Source organism: Thermobia domestica, chromosome 2, assembly GCF_964235325.1.
Source record: "Thermobia domestica chromosome 2, izTheDome1.hap1.1, whole genome shotgun sequence".
Taxonomy (NCBI): Eukaryota; Metazoa; Arthropoda; class Insecta; order Zygentoma; family Lepismatidae; genus Thermobia; species Thermobia domestica.
This window is the reverse complement of record NC_137455.1, coordinates 13,822,107-13,837,551: the sequence shown is the minus strand read 5'-3', so window position 1 is coordinate 13,837,551 and position 15,445 is coordinate 13,822,107. Positions and strand designations below refer to the sequence as shown.

The 15,445-nt window shown below is 35.9% G+C and overlaps 1 protein-coding gene across 1 annotated transcript in view; it reads left to right on the top strand.

The window, feature by feature from the left end:
• The window catches only part of LOC145670258 (NACHT and WD repeat domain-containing protein 2), a 244,606-nt gene that overhangs the window by 198,713 nt on the left and 30,448 nt on the right, over positions 1–15,445 (top strand). The window contains exons 17-20 of the mRNA XM_081738676.1: positions 1,010–1,206; positions 6,178–6,251; positions 8,786–8,912; positions 13,982–14,908. Of these exons, the coding sequence (XP_081594802.1) occupies positions 1,010–1,206; positions 6,178–6,251; positions 8,786–8,912; positions 13,982–14,908 (1,325 nt within the window). The remainder of the gene's footprint in view (positions 1–1,009; positions 1,207–6,177; positions 6,252–8,785; positions 8,913–13,981; positions 14,909–15,445) is intronic.

Here is a 15,445-nt window from a genome sequence, read left to right as displayed (position 1 = left end):
CCAAGATAAGACAAAAAGTATAGACCAACCTTGGTGCGCAAATGCTTCCTTTAGAAGTTATAGGCAACTCCACATGAAAAAATTAACTTTAAAGGTCCATAGCTGCAAAACTATGGGTCTTATCATAGTTGGGTTAAGACTTCACTTAGGAACTAGTATGTGCCCTGTTCGAAAATACATGTTTCAGAATCCTGCGGTACTCACGCAACATTTTTTATAGAGGGAGTTTGGCTCCTGGCATGTAATTTGAAGTACTCAACAACTACCTCTATATAAAAAATTGTTGCAGAAGTACCGAAGGATTCTGAAACTTGGATATTTGGACAGGACACATACTAGTTCCTAAGTGAAGTCTTGACCCGACTACGGTAGGTCCCATATTGTTGGAGCTATGGACCTTTAAATTTTTTTTTTCAATTTTTTGGCAGCCTATAACTCCAGAATGACGGATTTCTGCACTCAGATTGGTCTGTACTTTTTGTCTTATCTTGATGTCAAGAATCACCTGCCAAACGTTGTTGGTATTATTTTGAAACACCCTGTAAATTAAATTCTAAACTAATGAAGATTGGATTGGTGCAAAATAAGTGTTTAATTTTGCAGTCGAATATAAATTTATGTTACGCACGTTTATTTAATAAACCAAAAAACATAAAAACTGAAAATACTGAGATAGTGCTGACAAGGCTTGAAATGGAAATCTTGATGATGACGTCCGTGTAATTTTGTCGAAATGATTAAAAAAAAAATGTTTTAATTTAATACAATAAAACTGTAAATAATTTATTTTATCTTGTACTATTAAAGAATATATTTTATACATGTATGTTATTTATTTTACTGTAACCGAGCACATATTTTACCATTGTCTAATATCATATTTTTATTGTGATAACAAAAACAATATGTAAATACGAAACAATACTTAAGTCAATTTTTCAAATATAATTTATTTTAAATGTGGGCTTAATTAATTAATTTATTTATTTATTATCTTTTGATAATCTAGTTCCATGGGCACCAGCTTGCTTGTTCTTAGCGCAACTAAACAAGTATTTGGCTCCATTTCTGGAATGGGTTCAGATTGGTGGTTGCAGCCTTACGTGGTGGAGAGATAATTCTCTTTATGCAGCTGTCAAGGAGAGATACCTCGGAGAAGAAGAGAAAAGCAAGTGGGCCAGCCAGATTTTGTGTGATTATTACCAGGTAAGTTATAAGTTCGGCTTTTCCTCCATTAAAATTTTATGCTCGTATTAGGAAACACAGACAGAAAAATAAGTTAGCACGTTTTCAAAATCAAAGTAACGGAGAATTAGGTAATTACTCTAGGACCATAAAGTTATTAACCTTCTAATAATATATTTAACTAGAATCAAATAGCATGAAATCTATATTAATTGATCATCTTTCTTTATATGCAGAAAGTAACTTGCAAAATCATAATATCACATGCTATATTTATAGTTCTACAGATATGTGACTCATTTAAGCAAGTAGGGCACGTATCACGTACATACTGTGTAACACATAGAAGTATCTAGCAGGGCTGGCCCTAGGCAATTTGCCGCCTCATACAATGGCATCATTTGCTGTCATCTTCTCTGCAGAAAGAACAAATCTTAAAAGCTATGATTTTTAGTGTGGTACCCCATCATGAACAACGAAGGGGATAGAAAGTGCACTCGCACTCAGAAACGCCTAAACACTACAAATACAATCTCCTTGTGTCTTGTTTCTCTTCTTTAAATAATAACCTATTATGTTAGTGAAAGATAAAGCAAACACACCTGCAGAGGAAAAATGGAAATCCTTTTCATAGAACTCAATACCGAGCTTCAATCTTAATATATCAGTTTGCAATTCCAGTGCAACTAGCTCTTTCATCTTTATTTCTTGATTTTTCTTCTACATCTGTTATTTTTTTTAAACTTGTTTCCACCTTCAATGAACTTGTTTGACAAAAACAAGACTAGTTTTCATATCAAAACTGTGATAACTAACTAAATAGAGCAAGTGTTCGCTACTATTGGAGAATTGAGTTCTTGTATTTGACAATAATCAAACAATTCATGCTGGTATTTGTTTGACCATTTGCTTTAGCACTGTCAATGTGATCTTGAACTAATGCGATCTAAATATGATTTATGAATGTAATATTCAAATAGAAGGTTAACTTACTAAATTTAACTATCATAATCATGAAATCTATTTCCAACAAGAAATATTTATTTTAAATAATATAATTATAACAGATTTTGCCGCCCTGTTCAAATGCACTTGCACACATGGTAGAGCCGGCCCTGGTATCTAGATACGCAATTCTTCAGGAACAACGTTTGATGACTTTATATGGAAGTTCTTCTTGGCTCCCTTGAAGTAAAATATTTCATTTGCATTATATCTCCTGATAAAAATCCTAAGAACAGTTTCCTGGTTTCACACCTGTCTATCACAGAAAATGGTTATTGAGAACAAGAAGTTGAAGATTGTAACTTTATCTTACAATTCCCAATTTAGAGGTTTTTTTTTTAATCAGATTAAATTATTTACTAACTAATCTAAACTAAAAACAAATCCCAAACTCCTGGTGCAACAACCTTTTGGGGGCCAAGGCTTATCAGCCAGTTTGTGACACTCATACCTTTGGAACGATGTGTGGTCAGCACATGGGTTTCCTTCGCCGTTGATGCTGGCTTTCTAGACCGGAGTTCGCTACCTCCTTTGAAGTAGCTCCTCTATTGTCCTCACGACGCTGGGCGGACACTGTAATGTCAACACTATCTGGTTATTACGGTCAGCCTGTGACCAGACCCACTATTGCTTGACTTCGCTGATTTAATGAAAGATGGCATTTCAGTATGACTAAGGCGTTGAGTATTTAGTGTCTAACAAGTTTCAAACATTACAATTAGAAAGAATTAAAACAAAAATGTCTATTTACTACGTGTGACAGTGTTTAGTTGAGCGGCTCGGGAGAAGACAATGGTAAGCGCCATTTCCGGTGAAATTGAGTTATTAGATGAACTAGGTTGGGATCGGACCACAGAACATTATGTATGCAGTTTAATTTCGGGAATGTGCCTGTAGATGACAGGGGATGCTTGTTTGGTACGTTTCATTGCATTGCATTGCATAAGAATGTTGGTTTTCTTTTCAGTTTACTCGAAAGTTAGAAAATGTGACTTATTATTGTCTTCCTCCGAGCCACTCAATTCAATACTCATTACAGATAGCATTATTTTTATTAGTAACAGGCTCTATAAGTATGTTTGCAAGCTACGTCTAAAAGAGTATACCTACACCACTTTAATTCCATGTTTTTGTTCACATTTCCCTGTCGTGACGGAAACGATGCAAATGAATAGAAATACATTAAATTAAATTCAAAATTCTACTAATCGATATATGAAAAGAAATATTTATTCAATATTTATATGTTTATAAATATCTTACTCTGTATCTCGTAAAGAACATCTGTTAGTCCTTGTGAATAATTTTGATAATCGCTGCGTCATTTTTTAACACCTGCCATGGCTGCAAACATAAATTTGTTTAAATTTAGAGCCTTTCTATTTCAAATGTGCCCTCGGAAAATATGTGAAACATACTTCGGCCCGATCCCCACCACCCTCTTACGGAGAAAACCTTCCGTTTGCTTTGTGGAAAGAAGTGAATGACGTCGGCTGTGTTGCCAATTTGTCATTCAGTCGTTTGGTCTTAACGAGTAAAGATCGTAGGCTACTTAGAATGGCTAACAAGAGAGAGCACAGCGAAGCCCGTAAAGTAATTCAATGTGGCAATCCTGTCCGCATTCAACCATTCAAGAATCTCTGCCACAGCAACTTTCGAGGGAGGTACGGGTAAACATACATCGACAGCAGTGCCAGAAGGGACATACTTGAAATAGGAAGGCTCCAATGTTGTTGACCTTCAAAAATTATAGAAGCATAGAACCATCTAAAAACAATAATTTGAGTCGTATAATTTTTCACTATTTTTCTTATAAAATCGTAGCTGAAATTTTCCTATCTCAGTGTTAAAAACTGAAAAAAAAATGACCATTTTATTTTCTATAAAACGACTCTTGATTTTCAATGTCAATGTTCATAAACGCATGTAAACACATGCTTAACATTGCGAATTCATATTCTCACAGATTTAACTTTTGAATAATTGCAATAGGAATATACAATCAAGTGTGCCTATTCAAATATTTTTATTTCAAATATAGATCTTTGAACAGTTGATTTCACTATGTTAAACATGTCTTTATAAACATTTAAGTGAAAAAACAATAATGATTTTATAGGGAAAAAAACAATAAACATTATTCACAGATATTCATGAACAAAAGGACAGCCATGTTTTTATCTTCCAACATTGAGATAGGAGGATATGGAAAAAAATCTTGAACTACGATTTCTTAAAAGAAATAATGGGAGAATTGCTAGTAATATTCATGTTATTGTTTTTAGATTCTGCTCTCAATAATTTTTACAGGGCAACAAAGTTTGAAATGAAATAAAATCAAGTTTGCAGCCATGGGAGATGTTGGAAAAGAACCCAGCGAAAACCGAAATTACTCACAACGATTAACAAATATTCTTGAGGAGACACAGAGTTAAGCTAATTATAATTCATCGATATGTCTTCTCCGGAACTATATTTTCCGGACCTTGAATAAAGAGTTGAGAAAAAAAAATCATAAAATGTTTCGTGTGGAGTGTTGTGCTGTATGGGTCAGAAACAAGGACATTACGCAAAAGCAATGAAAAACGACTGAAAGCCTTCGAAATGTGGGTGTGGAGAAGAATGGAGAGAATTAGTTGGGTCGAATGGAAAGCGAATGAGAGGGTCTTAGAAATGGTGGGGAGAAAAAACAATTTCTAGATGTTAGTAAGAAGAGGAAGAGAAACTGATTGGGACATTGGCTAAGAAGGAATTGTATCATGAGAGACGTGCTAGAGAGTATCGTGGCAGGAAAGAGAGGGAGGGGACGAAGGAGGTTGCAAAACAGAGAAATCGTACGTAAAGACGAAGAGGTAAGCGAAAGACCATGGAGCATGGAAGCTTCTCAGTTGCAGCAAGTGACCTGCCAATAATGGCAAAATACTTATGATGATGATGGTATATTTCTATAGCATCTATCAGAAAGAATACGCATATGTCTATTTTAATTCTCCAAGGTTCTATAAAACAAGTCGAAGAGCTAAGTGTTACAAGTTGCCGTATTTGCCGACGTATGAGATGTGACATATTTGCATTTTGAAACGTTAAATGATGTTTTAGGAAGAAATATGGATAGCAATACTTAAGGAAATGTAGGATTGCACGCATCTATGAATGTCTATAGCCCATGTGTGTTCAGAGAAAATCATACGAACTGTTAAATGGCAAATAGAACACCGTAAAAATGTAACGAACACACCAAACAACACAGAATCAGGAAACTTACTGAGATTAAAATAATTAGAAGTTTTGGATCAAAAGTTTCAATATAAAAATGTTGGATCCAAAATGTTCTTGTAGGCCTTACATTTAAAGAAATACATACAGTGTAGCCAAATCCAAATTATCACTTAACTCAGTTTAATGTGCTTATTCCGTAGAAGATTCAAAAACCCTGTAGATTTAGTGGCTGTTCAAAAATTTTATGGTTCCTGATCCAAAAACTAACTATTAGCCGAGATTGCAATCTTTTGATCCATTTTTGATCATTCCTAAAATTCTTGTTGTATCGATATTTAAGGCGCATTCGGTTTTGGGAATTATTTACAAAGGAAAAACGAACGTCTTATGAGCTGGCTAATACGATATTTCAAGTTGTTTCGAACTTTGTTAGTTGACTGTTTATCAACATTTGTGGATGCCTACATTTCTTAGATATTTCATATTTTGTAATCAGTGTTTTTCAATTCTAATTTTGATTCTAAGAAATCATTTTGAAGATCTTGTGTTTCATTTTGTTAGATGTTTTCGGTAACTAAGATACACCGAAAACTGTCTGTCAAATAAAAGGGTACTTGAAATATACAATTTCTTGATGCTTATAAACTGTCTCATGCATATTGTAGGTTTTTGTGAAATTTTGATAGTTGCACTGAAACATTATTTCTTCGAAACATATGATTAAAAGGGAATAAAAATCAATGATTAATCTTTTTGGTTTCTTTCTAGGGTAAATGGGCTGAAGAGAACTCAGCTGAAATGGTAGGTCGCCTGATTCCTCAACCTAATAGGACTGGAAAATGGTAAGACATTCATATTTTCCTTATTAGAAGTATGTGTATCATTATTAGAGAGTAGTGTTTTATTGTTAGAAGTTTGTGTGTCACTGATTAGGAGTATATGTATCACTGTTAGGATTATGTGTGTCACTGTTAAGAGTATGTGTGTCACTCCAGAAGAAAACAAATAATAAACATCATCTGCTAATTAAACAGCGCATTTTTTTTAGAATACAGAAATAAAACATAATCTTTTTCAACAAAATAAAAGCTATCAATTATTATTTTGAACGAACGTCATTCCTTTGTTCGATTTTGCTCAAATGGAAATTTACCCTTCAGCATGTCCTTTTGTTCAGCTGGATGTCATCTATCAACTAATATATTTATCAACTTTTGAATATTATTTTAGTTAATCATAAATTAAAGTAAGTTAATCGTAATTTCGAGCTATAGTTCATTAATTTTAGAGTACAATGTTATCTTACTAGTGCTAAATGAAGAGTTTTATCAGGGTTTTATCAGAATTTTATCAAGGTTTTATCAGAGTTTTATTAGGGTTTTATCAGCATTTTATCAGAGTTTTATTAGGGTTTTATCAGCATTTTATCAGAGTTTTATTAGGGTTTTATCAGGGTTTTATTAGGGTTTTATCAGGGAACACCTCAAAATCAGTTTCACTTCAATACGTGGCATGGTTCTCGTGCAGCATCAATTTTTTAGCTTTAGTAACAAATTCATTTTTCTCGATTTTTTCGAAAAGTACCCATGAGATTTATCACTTCACCCACATCATTTTGTTCAGTGTAATAAACTCTATCGATTGGAATATACGAGGGTTAAAACATAAGTCGTGGCAACTATGTTTTTCTTTCGAATGGAGCATAACAGGACAGATCGAAGATACACGTTGGAAAGTTTATGATATGAGTCCTAAATGGCCTTACCAGATTAAGGCTGGATGAAGGACGCCCTCTTGAAAAAAAAGGGGGGGAAACCGGACAACATTGGTTTATTATCGTACGAGCAACGGTCACATAAAACTACTTGCACAGATTTTACAATCGTATACAGAACAGATCTCGCAAGTTACCCTGGATGTTTAGCAATCTTCGAAATAGTCTCCAGGGACATCGACGGTCCGTTGTCAGTGATGATGAAGGCGTTCAATACCACCTATTTTATGTGAAGCGCTAACGTGAGTCACCTCGCGTCGAAATGCTGTCACAATGTCTCGTTTGTTAGCAAAATGCTTCCACGTAATGGCTGTTTCACTTTGGGGATCAGATTATAATCGCATGGACTAAGATTAGGAGAACATGGCGGATATGGAAGAACCTCCCATCCCCACTCCTGTAAAAGTGACTTCACATTGTCTGCTGTGTAGGCTGTTGCGTTATCGTGTAGGAAAATGGCGTTGTTCGAAAGTCCCGGCCGTTTGATGCGTACTGCATTACGCAACTGTGACACTAAAAAATACACGTAATAATATCTATTTATAGTATTTCCCTCACTCTCTGGATGACACACAAGAACACCTTTACAGTCACACGCCAGAATGACCATGACTTTTATTGGTGAAGGGTTTTGTCGAAACTTGTGTTTCCGAAATGACCCACGAGAACGCCATTCACTGGACTTGAATTATTGTCGCTTGAGTTCTGGTTCATACATACCCACCCATGTTTCATCAACTGCCATTATGTGTTTCAACATGGCATCTCGTTTTTCCTAAAATCTTTTCAGATTGATGCGACATGTTTCGTAGCGACTTCACTTCTGTATCTCACTTATGGCGGCACACACTTTGAACAAACTTTCCGCATGTTCAGGTCCTCGCGTAAAATGCGATGCACTGTCTTTGCCAGAATCCTTGTTTACACTTCTAAATCAGCAAGTGTCCAGCGCCTATCATCGTGTCAGCGCTGTTCCAGCACCATAACCCATACATGCTTGTCCGCGGACACAGAACGCTCACTGCGCTGTAGATCGGCAACAGCCACTCTACCTCGTTTGAAAGATGGTATCCACTTCACCACTGGTCGATAGGGTAGGGCACGCGCACCTAGTGTTTCTGGGAACACTGTATGGCATTTCTGTGCATTCCTGCTGCAGTGAAATGCAACTTTCACATACGCACGTTGTTCACTCTTCGTGGCCTCCGTTCCGGACCAATGTCATTCAGCTACTGAACTTCAAGGCGTGCTCCAACACTTAAATCTACTCACGTACACCATCTGATGGAACCACTTGACATTACATGCCATATGCTTTCCAATGTGTATCTTCGATCTATCCTGCTGTGCCCCATTCTAAAGAAGAAAAAAAAGTAGTTAACCCTCGTATGTCATCTTTGGACAAATTTTCTTCCGTTCAACGCTAATTCAAGATTTATCATAAATAAAGTTGAAATTGTTTCAATAACTATTATCCTGTAAACAGCCCAAATAATTACTGTAAATTTTATAAATATTGTTCTAGTTATTTGATATTATTAATAATTGTTTACCACATAAAAGACTTTTTAATTTATTTCTGTAATTTTAATAATTTTCCAGTTATAACCGTAGAAAGTTGGATGAACTTCCGTTCCAAATTCTCACTCTCCAGGGCACAATAAAGGACGATTTTCTGTTCAACCACGAATGGTTGTATGACAAACTATGTGGTTCGGATGTTTATCAGGTAAGATAAACACAAGATAAAATTATCATTTATAAAAATTAAACATTTTACAAATAATTGTTTTGATATTGCTGTTACGAAAAAGGAAATTATTGGTGGGAAAAGATTCAAATAAGAATGAATTTGTTATTATTCTATACAGGGTTTGTTCGGGAAGTAGTAGGACTGATATTTTCCCGCCAAAACATGGTGAAGGAGGGGATTTTCTGCGCTGGTTGGGTGGTGGGGGATCTTAGCTACCAGGAAACCAGTCGCCAGTCGTCTCCAAGCCTTCACGGAATGTAGATCGAGTTTAAGGTGAACCTTCCACAATGAGTCGTTTGTTAGAGCAGCATTATGCAGTGAAGTTTTGCGTCAAACTGAGTAAAACTGCGAGTAAGACCTATGACAATATCAAGACTGCTTATGAGAGTGATCCCGAAGAAAGCCATCATGAGCAAGTCGTAAATGAAATTGATGCTGATCATCTTTTTTGACTGCAAAGGAGTGCCTGGTCAGACTGAATGCTACATTCTACGTGGAAGTATTTGAAAGACACATAAAACGAGTCGCCCGCTTATGTCCAGCAATCGCTGGATCATGGAAGCTTCATCACGACAATGCGCCGAGCCACACTGCCTTTCCTGTCGTGGACTTTCTGACCAAACATGGCATCACATAGCTTTCCCAGCCACACTACAACTCAGATGTCGCTCCTGCAGGCTTCTTCCTCTTCCCTCGACTGAAAAGGTATCATGAAAGGACGGCACCACGGCTTGGTCTACACCATTCAAGAGGCCGTAACAAGGGAGCTAAAGAGCATTCCAGTTTCTGCGTTTCAGAGACCCTTCGGCGATTGACAGAGTTACTGAAAACGCTATGTTGATGCAGAAGGGGTATATTTTGAAAACTATTAAGTTGATGTGTCAAAATTATTATTTAAAAAAAAAAAAAAAAAAAAAAAAAAAATCGGTCTTACTACTTTCCGGACTCCAGGGATTATAGACCTAAGTATTTGGTGACTTCCCCCACACCTTCAAACCTTTTTAGCTTGCAACTGGTAAAAGAATGTTTTTTCAGCATGAACAGATAGATATTTCAAGAAACAAAAATGTGTGATTGCAACGACTACAAACAAATTGAAGAACAAGATTTGTTTAACTTTTTTTTAAGTTTGGTTATATTATGTTCCTGTTACTATCTTCATGACCACTCGAAAAAATTCCAGAGGAGAGAAAAAGTTATTTCTACCAGGGATGATTTTTTTTTCTTTCTTCAAGGGACGGGATGGATGAATTTTGTAAGAGGAAGTCTCTGGCATCCCTCCCGTCAATTAACATGCTGCTATAATAAGTGTTGTGATTGCGGTACGAGACAGAAAACCTAAAACAGCCAGAAATGGTACTTACAGCACGTTGTGATTGTCTGCAACTGAAGTGAACGTCGATGACAGTCACCACAATAACTTATGTAACACTATGTGCTAATAGCAAGTCTTCAGAGCTGAAGAGCAGTCGATTGAATTCATTCCTGAATTCCAGATTGTCCTTTTTGTATAAGCACAGAATCACATACCTTTTGCATTTTCTTGTCTGGGAATTTACATATCTATCTGGTAGAATAAAATAAATTTTTGGATTCCTCTCAACAATCTGAATTAGATTTTGGAAACAACCCTTGCTTAATCCATTCAATTCAAACAATGGGAGTTTTGTATTCAAGCTAGCTTTAAAAATATTTACATGAATTTACAAAATACAAAATTAAAATATTCACTAATTACAATAATTTCGGAATTTTAGATTTTGAATATTACACTATGAACTCTTTCGCTATATACTTTATTACACGAGGGATGGAAGAAAGATTGAAAAACAAAAAAAGTACTATGATACTTATAGTAACCTGAAACATGTAGTGTTCCCTAATAATATGAAATTTGAACAATACCAGGCTAGTATTATTATTATAGTTGAAGTGTGTTCCGTACATACAATATCTGACAAAAGAATAGCCATGAAAAATTCAATTACTTTTCATAGTATGCCAAGTCGGTGCTATAGTAATTATATGTCTACGAATTTCCCTCTCCTTTGTACTCTTATTGTTCCATTCCTTAGCAATAGTTTTATTTCTTCTATAAAACTCTCTATTTTCAACATAGCAGTACTATCTCATTATTTTGCATTTCAGTATGGGATCCACCTGGATCACTGTGGTTTAATTTTTATTTTCTTTCTACTACTTCACTCTTCATCTGATGAAGTATCTTTGCGAAAGTTCTTGAATTTAAAAAAAAAACTGTTGTGTTATAGTGTTTTCACTACTTTGTGGTAACTCGGTATATAAAACGTGCAGCCAGAATGCCCTTCTTGATACTGTAGTAGTTAGCGTGCACGTTGTTCTTGGATCCGTTCCCCCTAGGAGAGCATTGAATGTATTACAATCACTTAGACTCCATCTAAAATTGGAGATACATGTGTCGTGTAACCTCAGTGCTGAGTTCAACAACCAACCAAACGAAAACGGATCCAGAATATGATCATAGGAAATGATACACACCTCCATCCGCCATTTTGTCCATTGTAAAAAACTATCGACTGCCATAATTGTTATTTTATCACGTGTAAATTTTGAGATGAAGTGGGGCTATGTCAACAATTGAACCCTTATATTCGCCTCTTTGTATTTATGTATGGATTTTATTCATTATATTAATAAATTGATTGATGGTTTTCATTTTTGACTGTTGAATACGTTCAAGTAATGGAAATTGATTCTCATATAGGCTTATTTTGAGAAGACTGAGGTAATTTTAAAGTTGAAAGAATTTGCTTTCGATATGTTTTCTACTCTTGTGTTGACTATAATGTAAAATTCACCAAAGTTTGTTTTCCATATCTAGTAGGTCCATATACCCCAAGTTCTTTGCGAGAAAATAAGCGATACCTACTGTTTTATTGTATTATTCAGTACCGGACTGGCCACGTTGGCTACTTGGCAATCGCCAAGGGCCCGAGGCCCGGGAAGGCCTCACAGGTATTACGAGACGCAGGACCTATAGGCCTTGGTTGGAATTTTGTTATCACAATTGCTTTCTTGAGTCTTCCTACCAAAAAGATTGCGAAAGCCTAAGTTTGTCTTTTCGAAAGGAATCTTCTCGGGCCCCCCTGATTCATATCAGTACGGCCCTGTCAGCCAGTAAGACTTCGTACTTAGCAAAGACCTTCTCTAGCCCGTAAAGGGCCCTTGCGCTTATTCGTTTCCACCTGTTGTCTCGTGCGTACATCGTTCATATATATACTACCCAACTCTCCTTTCCAGGCTCTCCTCTGGAAAGCCACTGGGGATGGGGGCTATAAGGATAATATATGAAGTGTCTTTAAGGACCTGCGCCAAGGGCCCTCAGCTTGGCCAGTCCGACACTGGTATTATTGTCTCATAGGGAATAATAAGGCGTTATAATCGCATACAGAAAACTGAGCACAATTTCATTAGATTTAATTGGTTCATTCTATCAACTATATTGAATGTTACATTCTCGGCTTCATACTTTGTTTCCGTTTATGCACAATGTTGCCAATTAGTACTACTTTTACGCTTTACAACAAAGAGGAACTGCCCTCATTATCTACTGTAATATACACCAGTAGTTTTGAAACATTTCCAGTTCACGGCACCTTTATTGGCATCATAAATTCTATTAAAATTGCATTTCTATCAAAAAGTTGCTTTGGTTCCAAGGGAATTACATGGCAGAACAAGCTTGGACTTTTAGAGGTAAAGTGTCATTTCAGTAAAGATATGGGAGTATTTCGCAGTGCCATGGATCTAAACTAAAGTTATCGATCTTTTCAGCTTTTTACAAGTAAGAAAGAAGAAATATAGTAAAGTAAGCATTGAATCAGACAGAAAACACACACACACATATTGAACATTTGAAATAAATCTCTAAACTTTTAGTATAGTGAATATTAACACATTATTATTTACAATAACAACAACAGTAAAAACAAACAAACAAACAAAACTTATTTTCTTTCCGGACCAATATTGTATATTGAAAATTTACAATACCAAGTAGTCATCATCATCACCATGATAGCTATGGCTGAATGGTGATGATGATGACTACTGTTGTCTGCGACTGAGAAGCTTCCATGCTCCACGGCCTTCCACTAACCTTATCTTCACATACGATTTTTCCGATTTAATATCGTCCATTAATTGTAGTCTTCTTCGCCCCCTCCCTCTCTTTCCTGCCACCATACTCTCTCTAGCACGTCGTTCATGATATAATTCTTTCTTAACCAATGTCCCAAACAGTTTCTCTTCCTATTCTTGATAATATCTAAACTTGTCCTTTTCTCTCCCACCATTTCTAACACCCACTCATTCGTTTCCCGCTCGATCCAACTAATTCTCTCCATTCTTCTCCACAACCACATTTCGAAAACTCCCAGCCGTTTTTCATCATTTTTGCGTAATGTTCATATTTCTGACTCATAAAACACAATACTCCATACCAAATAGAAGAAAAGAAAATGAATGTCATCGTAGAGTTGATATTCCAATCTGAAGATACTTTTCAAAATAATATCTTCTTTTTCTTTTTAGGGACACTTCTTGTTTTACGTCCCCATTTGTTTTTAAATATTTTTTTTTTTTTTTATAATTCTAATCTTTATTACTTCAGTTTAAATTCTGTCTTGGAAGCATGTCTCTTATCCATCAGCCAAGCCTTTCATGATATAGTAAATGAGTAAATATATAAAATATGTAAAAAGTATGAAATAAAATGAAACATTTTTTGTTTTATGTTCCACGATTGTGTCCTGGTAGGCTGCAGATATATGATTCAAGGTAAGCGAATGACTATGAAAGAATTGGTGGAATGAGGCTGTGGGAGGAAATGGGATAATTCCGAGAAAACCCATAAACACGATGTTGTCTACCATGAACTCAAATGACAATTCGAAAAATATTGACTTAAAAAGGTAAATCTTTGTTATCTGCTGAGGATACTTAAAATACAGCTCATCAAGTTGCTTCCTTTGACAACAATGACCAGTGTTTCCTTTCCATTCCAGGTTCTGGAAGACATTGACTTAGAGAAGAAGATGAATGGCTCTGAAGATGAAGATCTGAAACTCCTGCAGCAGTCTCTAGAAGAGTGTTCTACAGCGCTTCATTATGACGGAAGACAGTTCTATTCGCAGTTGTACAATAACCTACAAAAAGTGTTCAGTGATGAAACATCAACAACAACCAAATATACTTTCATGAAAGCACTGTTTGACTTTTGTTCCAAACCGCCAGTATTATCTTTACTTCCTGTTGCTCAATGCTTCACACCCGACCAAGAGGAACCCCCTCCTGCCCCGCCACCTGCGTCAGCAACCGGTGACGAGCCAAGCTCAGCCACGAGTCCACAACCTCGTTTCGATTCCATTAGTCGCCTCTACGAGAATCCATATTTTGTGGTGACTGTATCAACAGAAAGGGAAGAGATAGCCGTGTGGGACATTCGAACAATGAAAGCGGTCAGAACTTTACATGGTGTCACATATCCGCTGAATCTGAAATTGATTGACGATTATCGTTGTGTTGTTCTTTGCAAACGAGAACTTAGAATATACAATTTGGACGACGGAGAGTTTGTGACAAAATTGAAAGGCGTGATGAACCAGAAAATGCCCTATTACGGACTACATAACACAGAGCATATTGTAGCATTATCAAGAAACCGAATGTATGTAAATCTTATGAACCTGCAAACAGGTGATTGTGTGACAACGTTTAAAGTTGGTGAGGATCGATTCTTGAACTCGTTAATTGTTTCGGAGAATGGCAAGATATTAGTGTGTGGAGATGAAACTCAAAAACCTTTTCCTTTGCTTGTGTGGGATTTAACATTAAGGAAGTTGTTATATGACTTACGAATACCTCATCATGATTTCGTGACAAAGTTAGCAGCAATAACTAGTGAAGGACATTATGTATGTTGCGTATGCAAGGTACGTGTGTATGTATGTGCGAGGTTTCGTAGCTATTTTTCAATATGATTCTAGGATTGTTTGATTTGTTCCTTTTTTTTCTTTATAAAAATGATCATTTAATTCATTGGTAAGCACCAGGTACCTGCCAGGCAGCCAAGCTTACAAGGTCCGTTATGCAGAACCATTTGCCAAGTAGTTTGTTACATTGTGACCATTTCTTATTAATTGAAGTGTGATGCCAATAGTTGACATGCCTAGTAAGTTTTGAATCGAAGAGACAATCCATAAAATAGTGTAAAAATATTTAGCTTTTAAGAATGATTAACGTTAGAAAAAGAAAAGATCTTTAAAACTTGAATGTCAGACCAGAGGGTAATATGTAATGTATTAATTTTGTTAAAATTGAAATTTGCTTTTAAAAAAAATGTGATTATACAATCACAAAGAGCGATCGAGGATATGATGTGAGTATGTGTTCTGAATACACATTTGACAAAACTGACTCAGACTGACTGATATGATGTCAGTATGTACTCTGAATTTTAAGCACTTTTC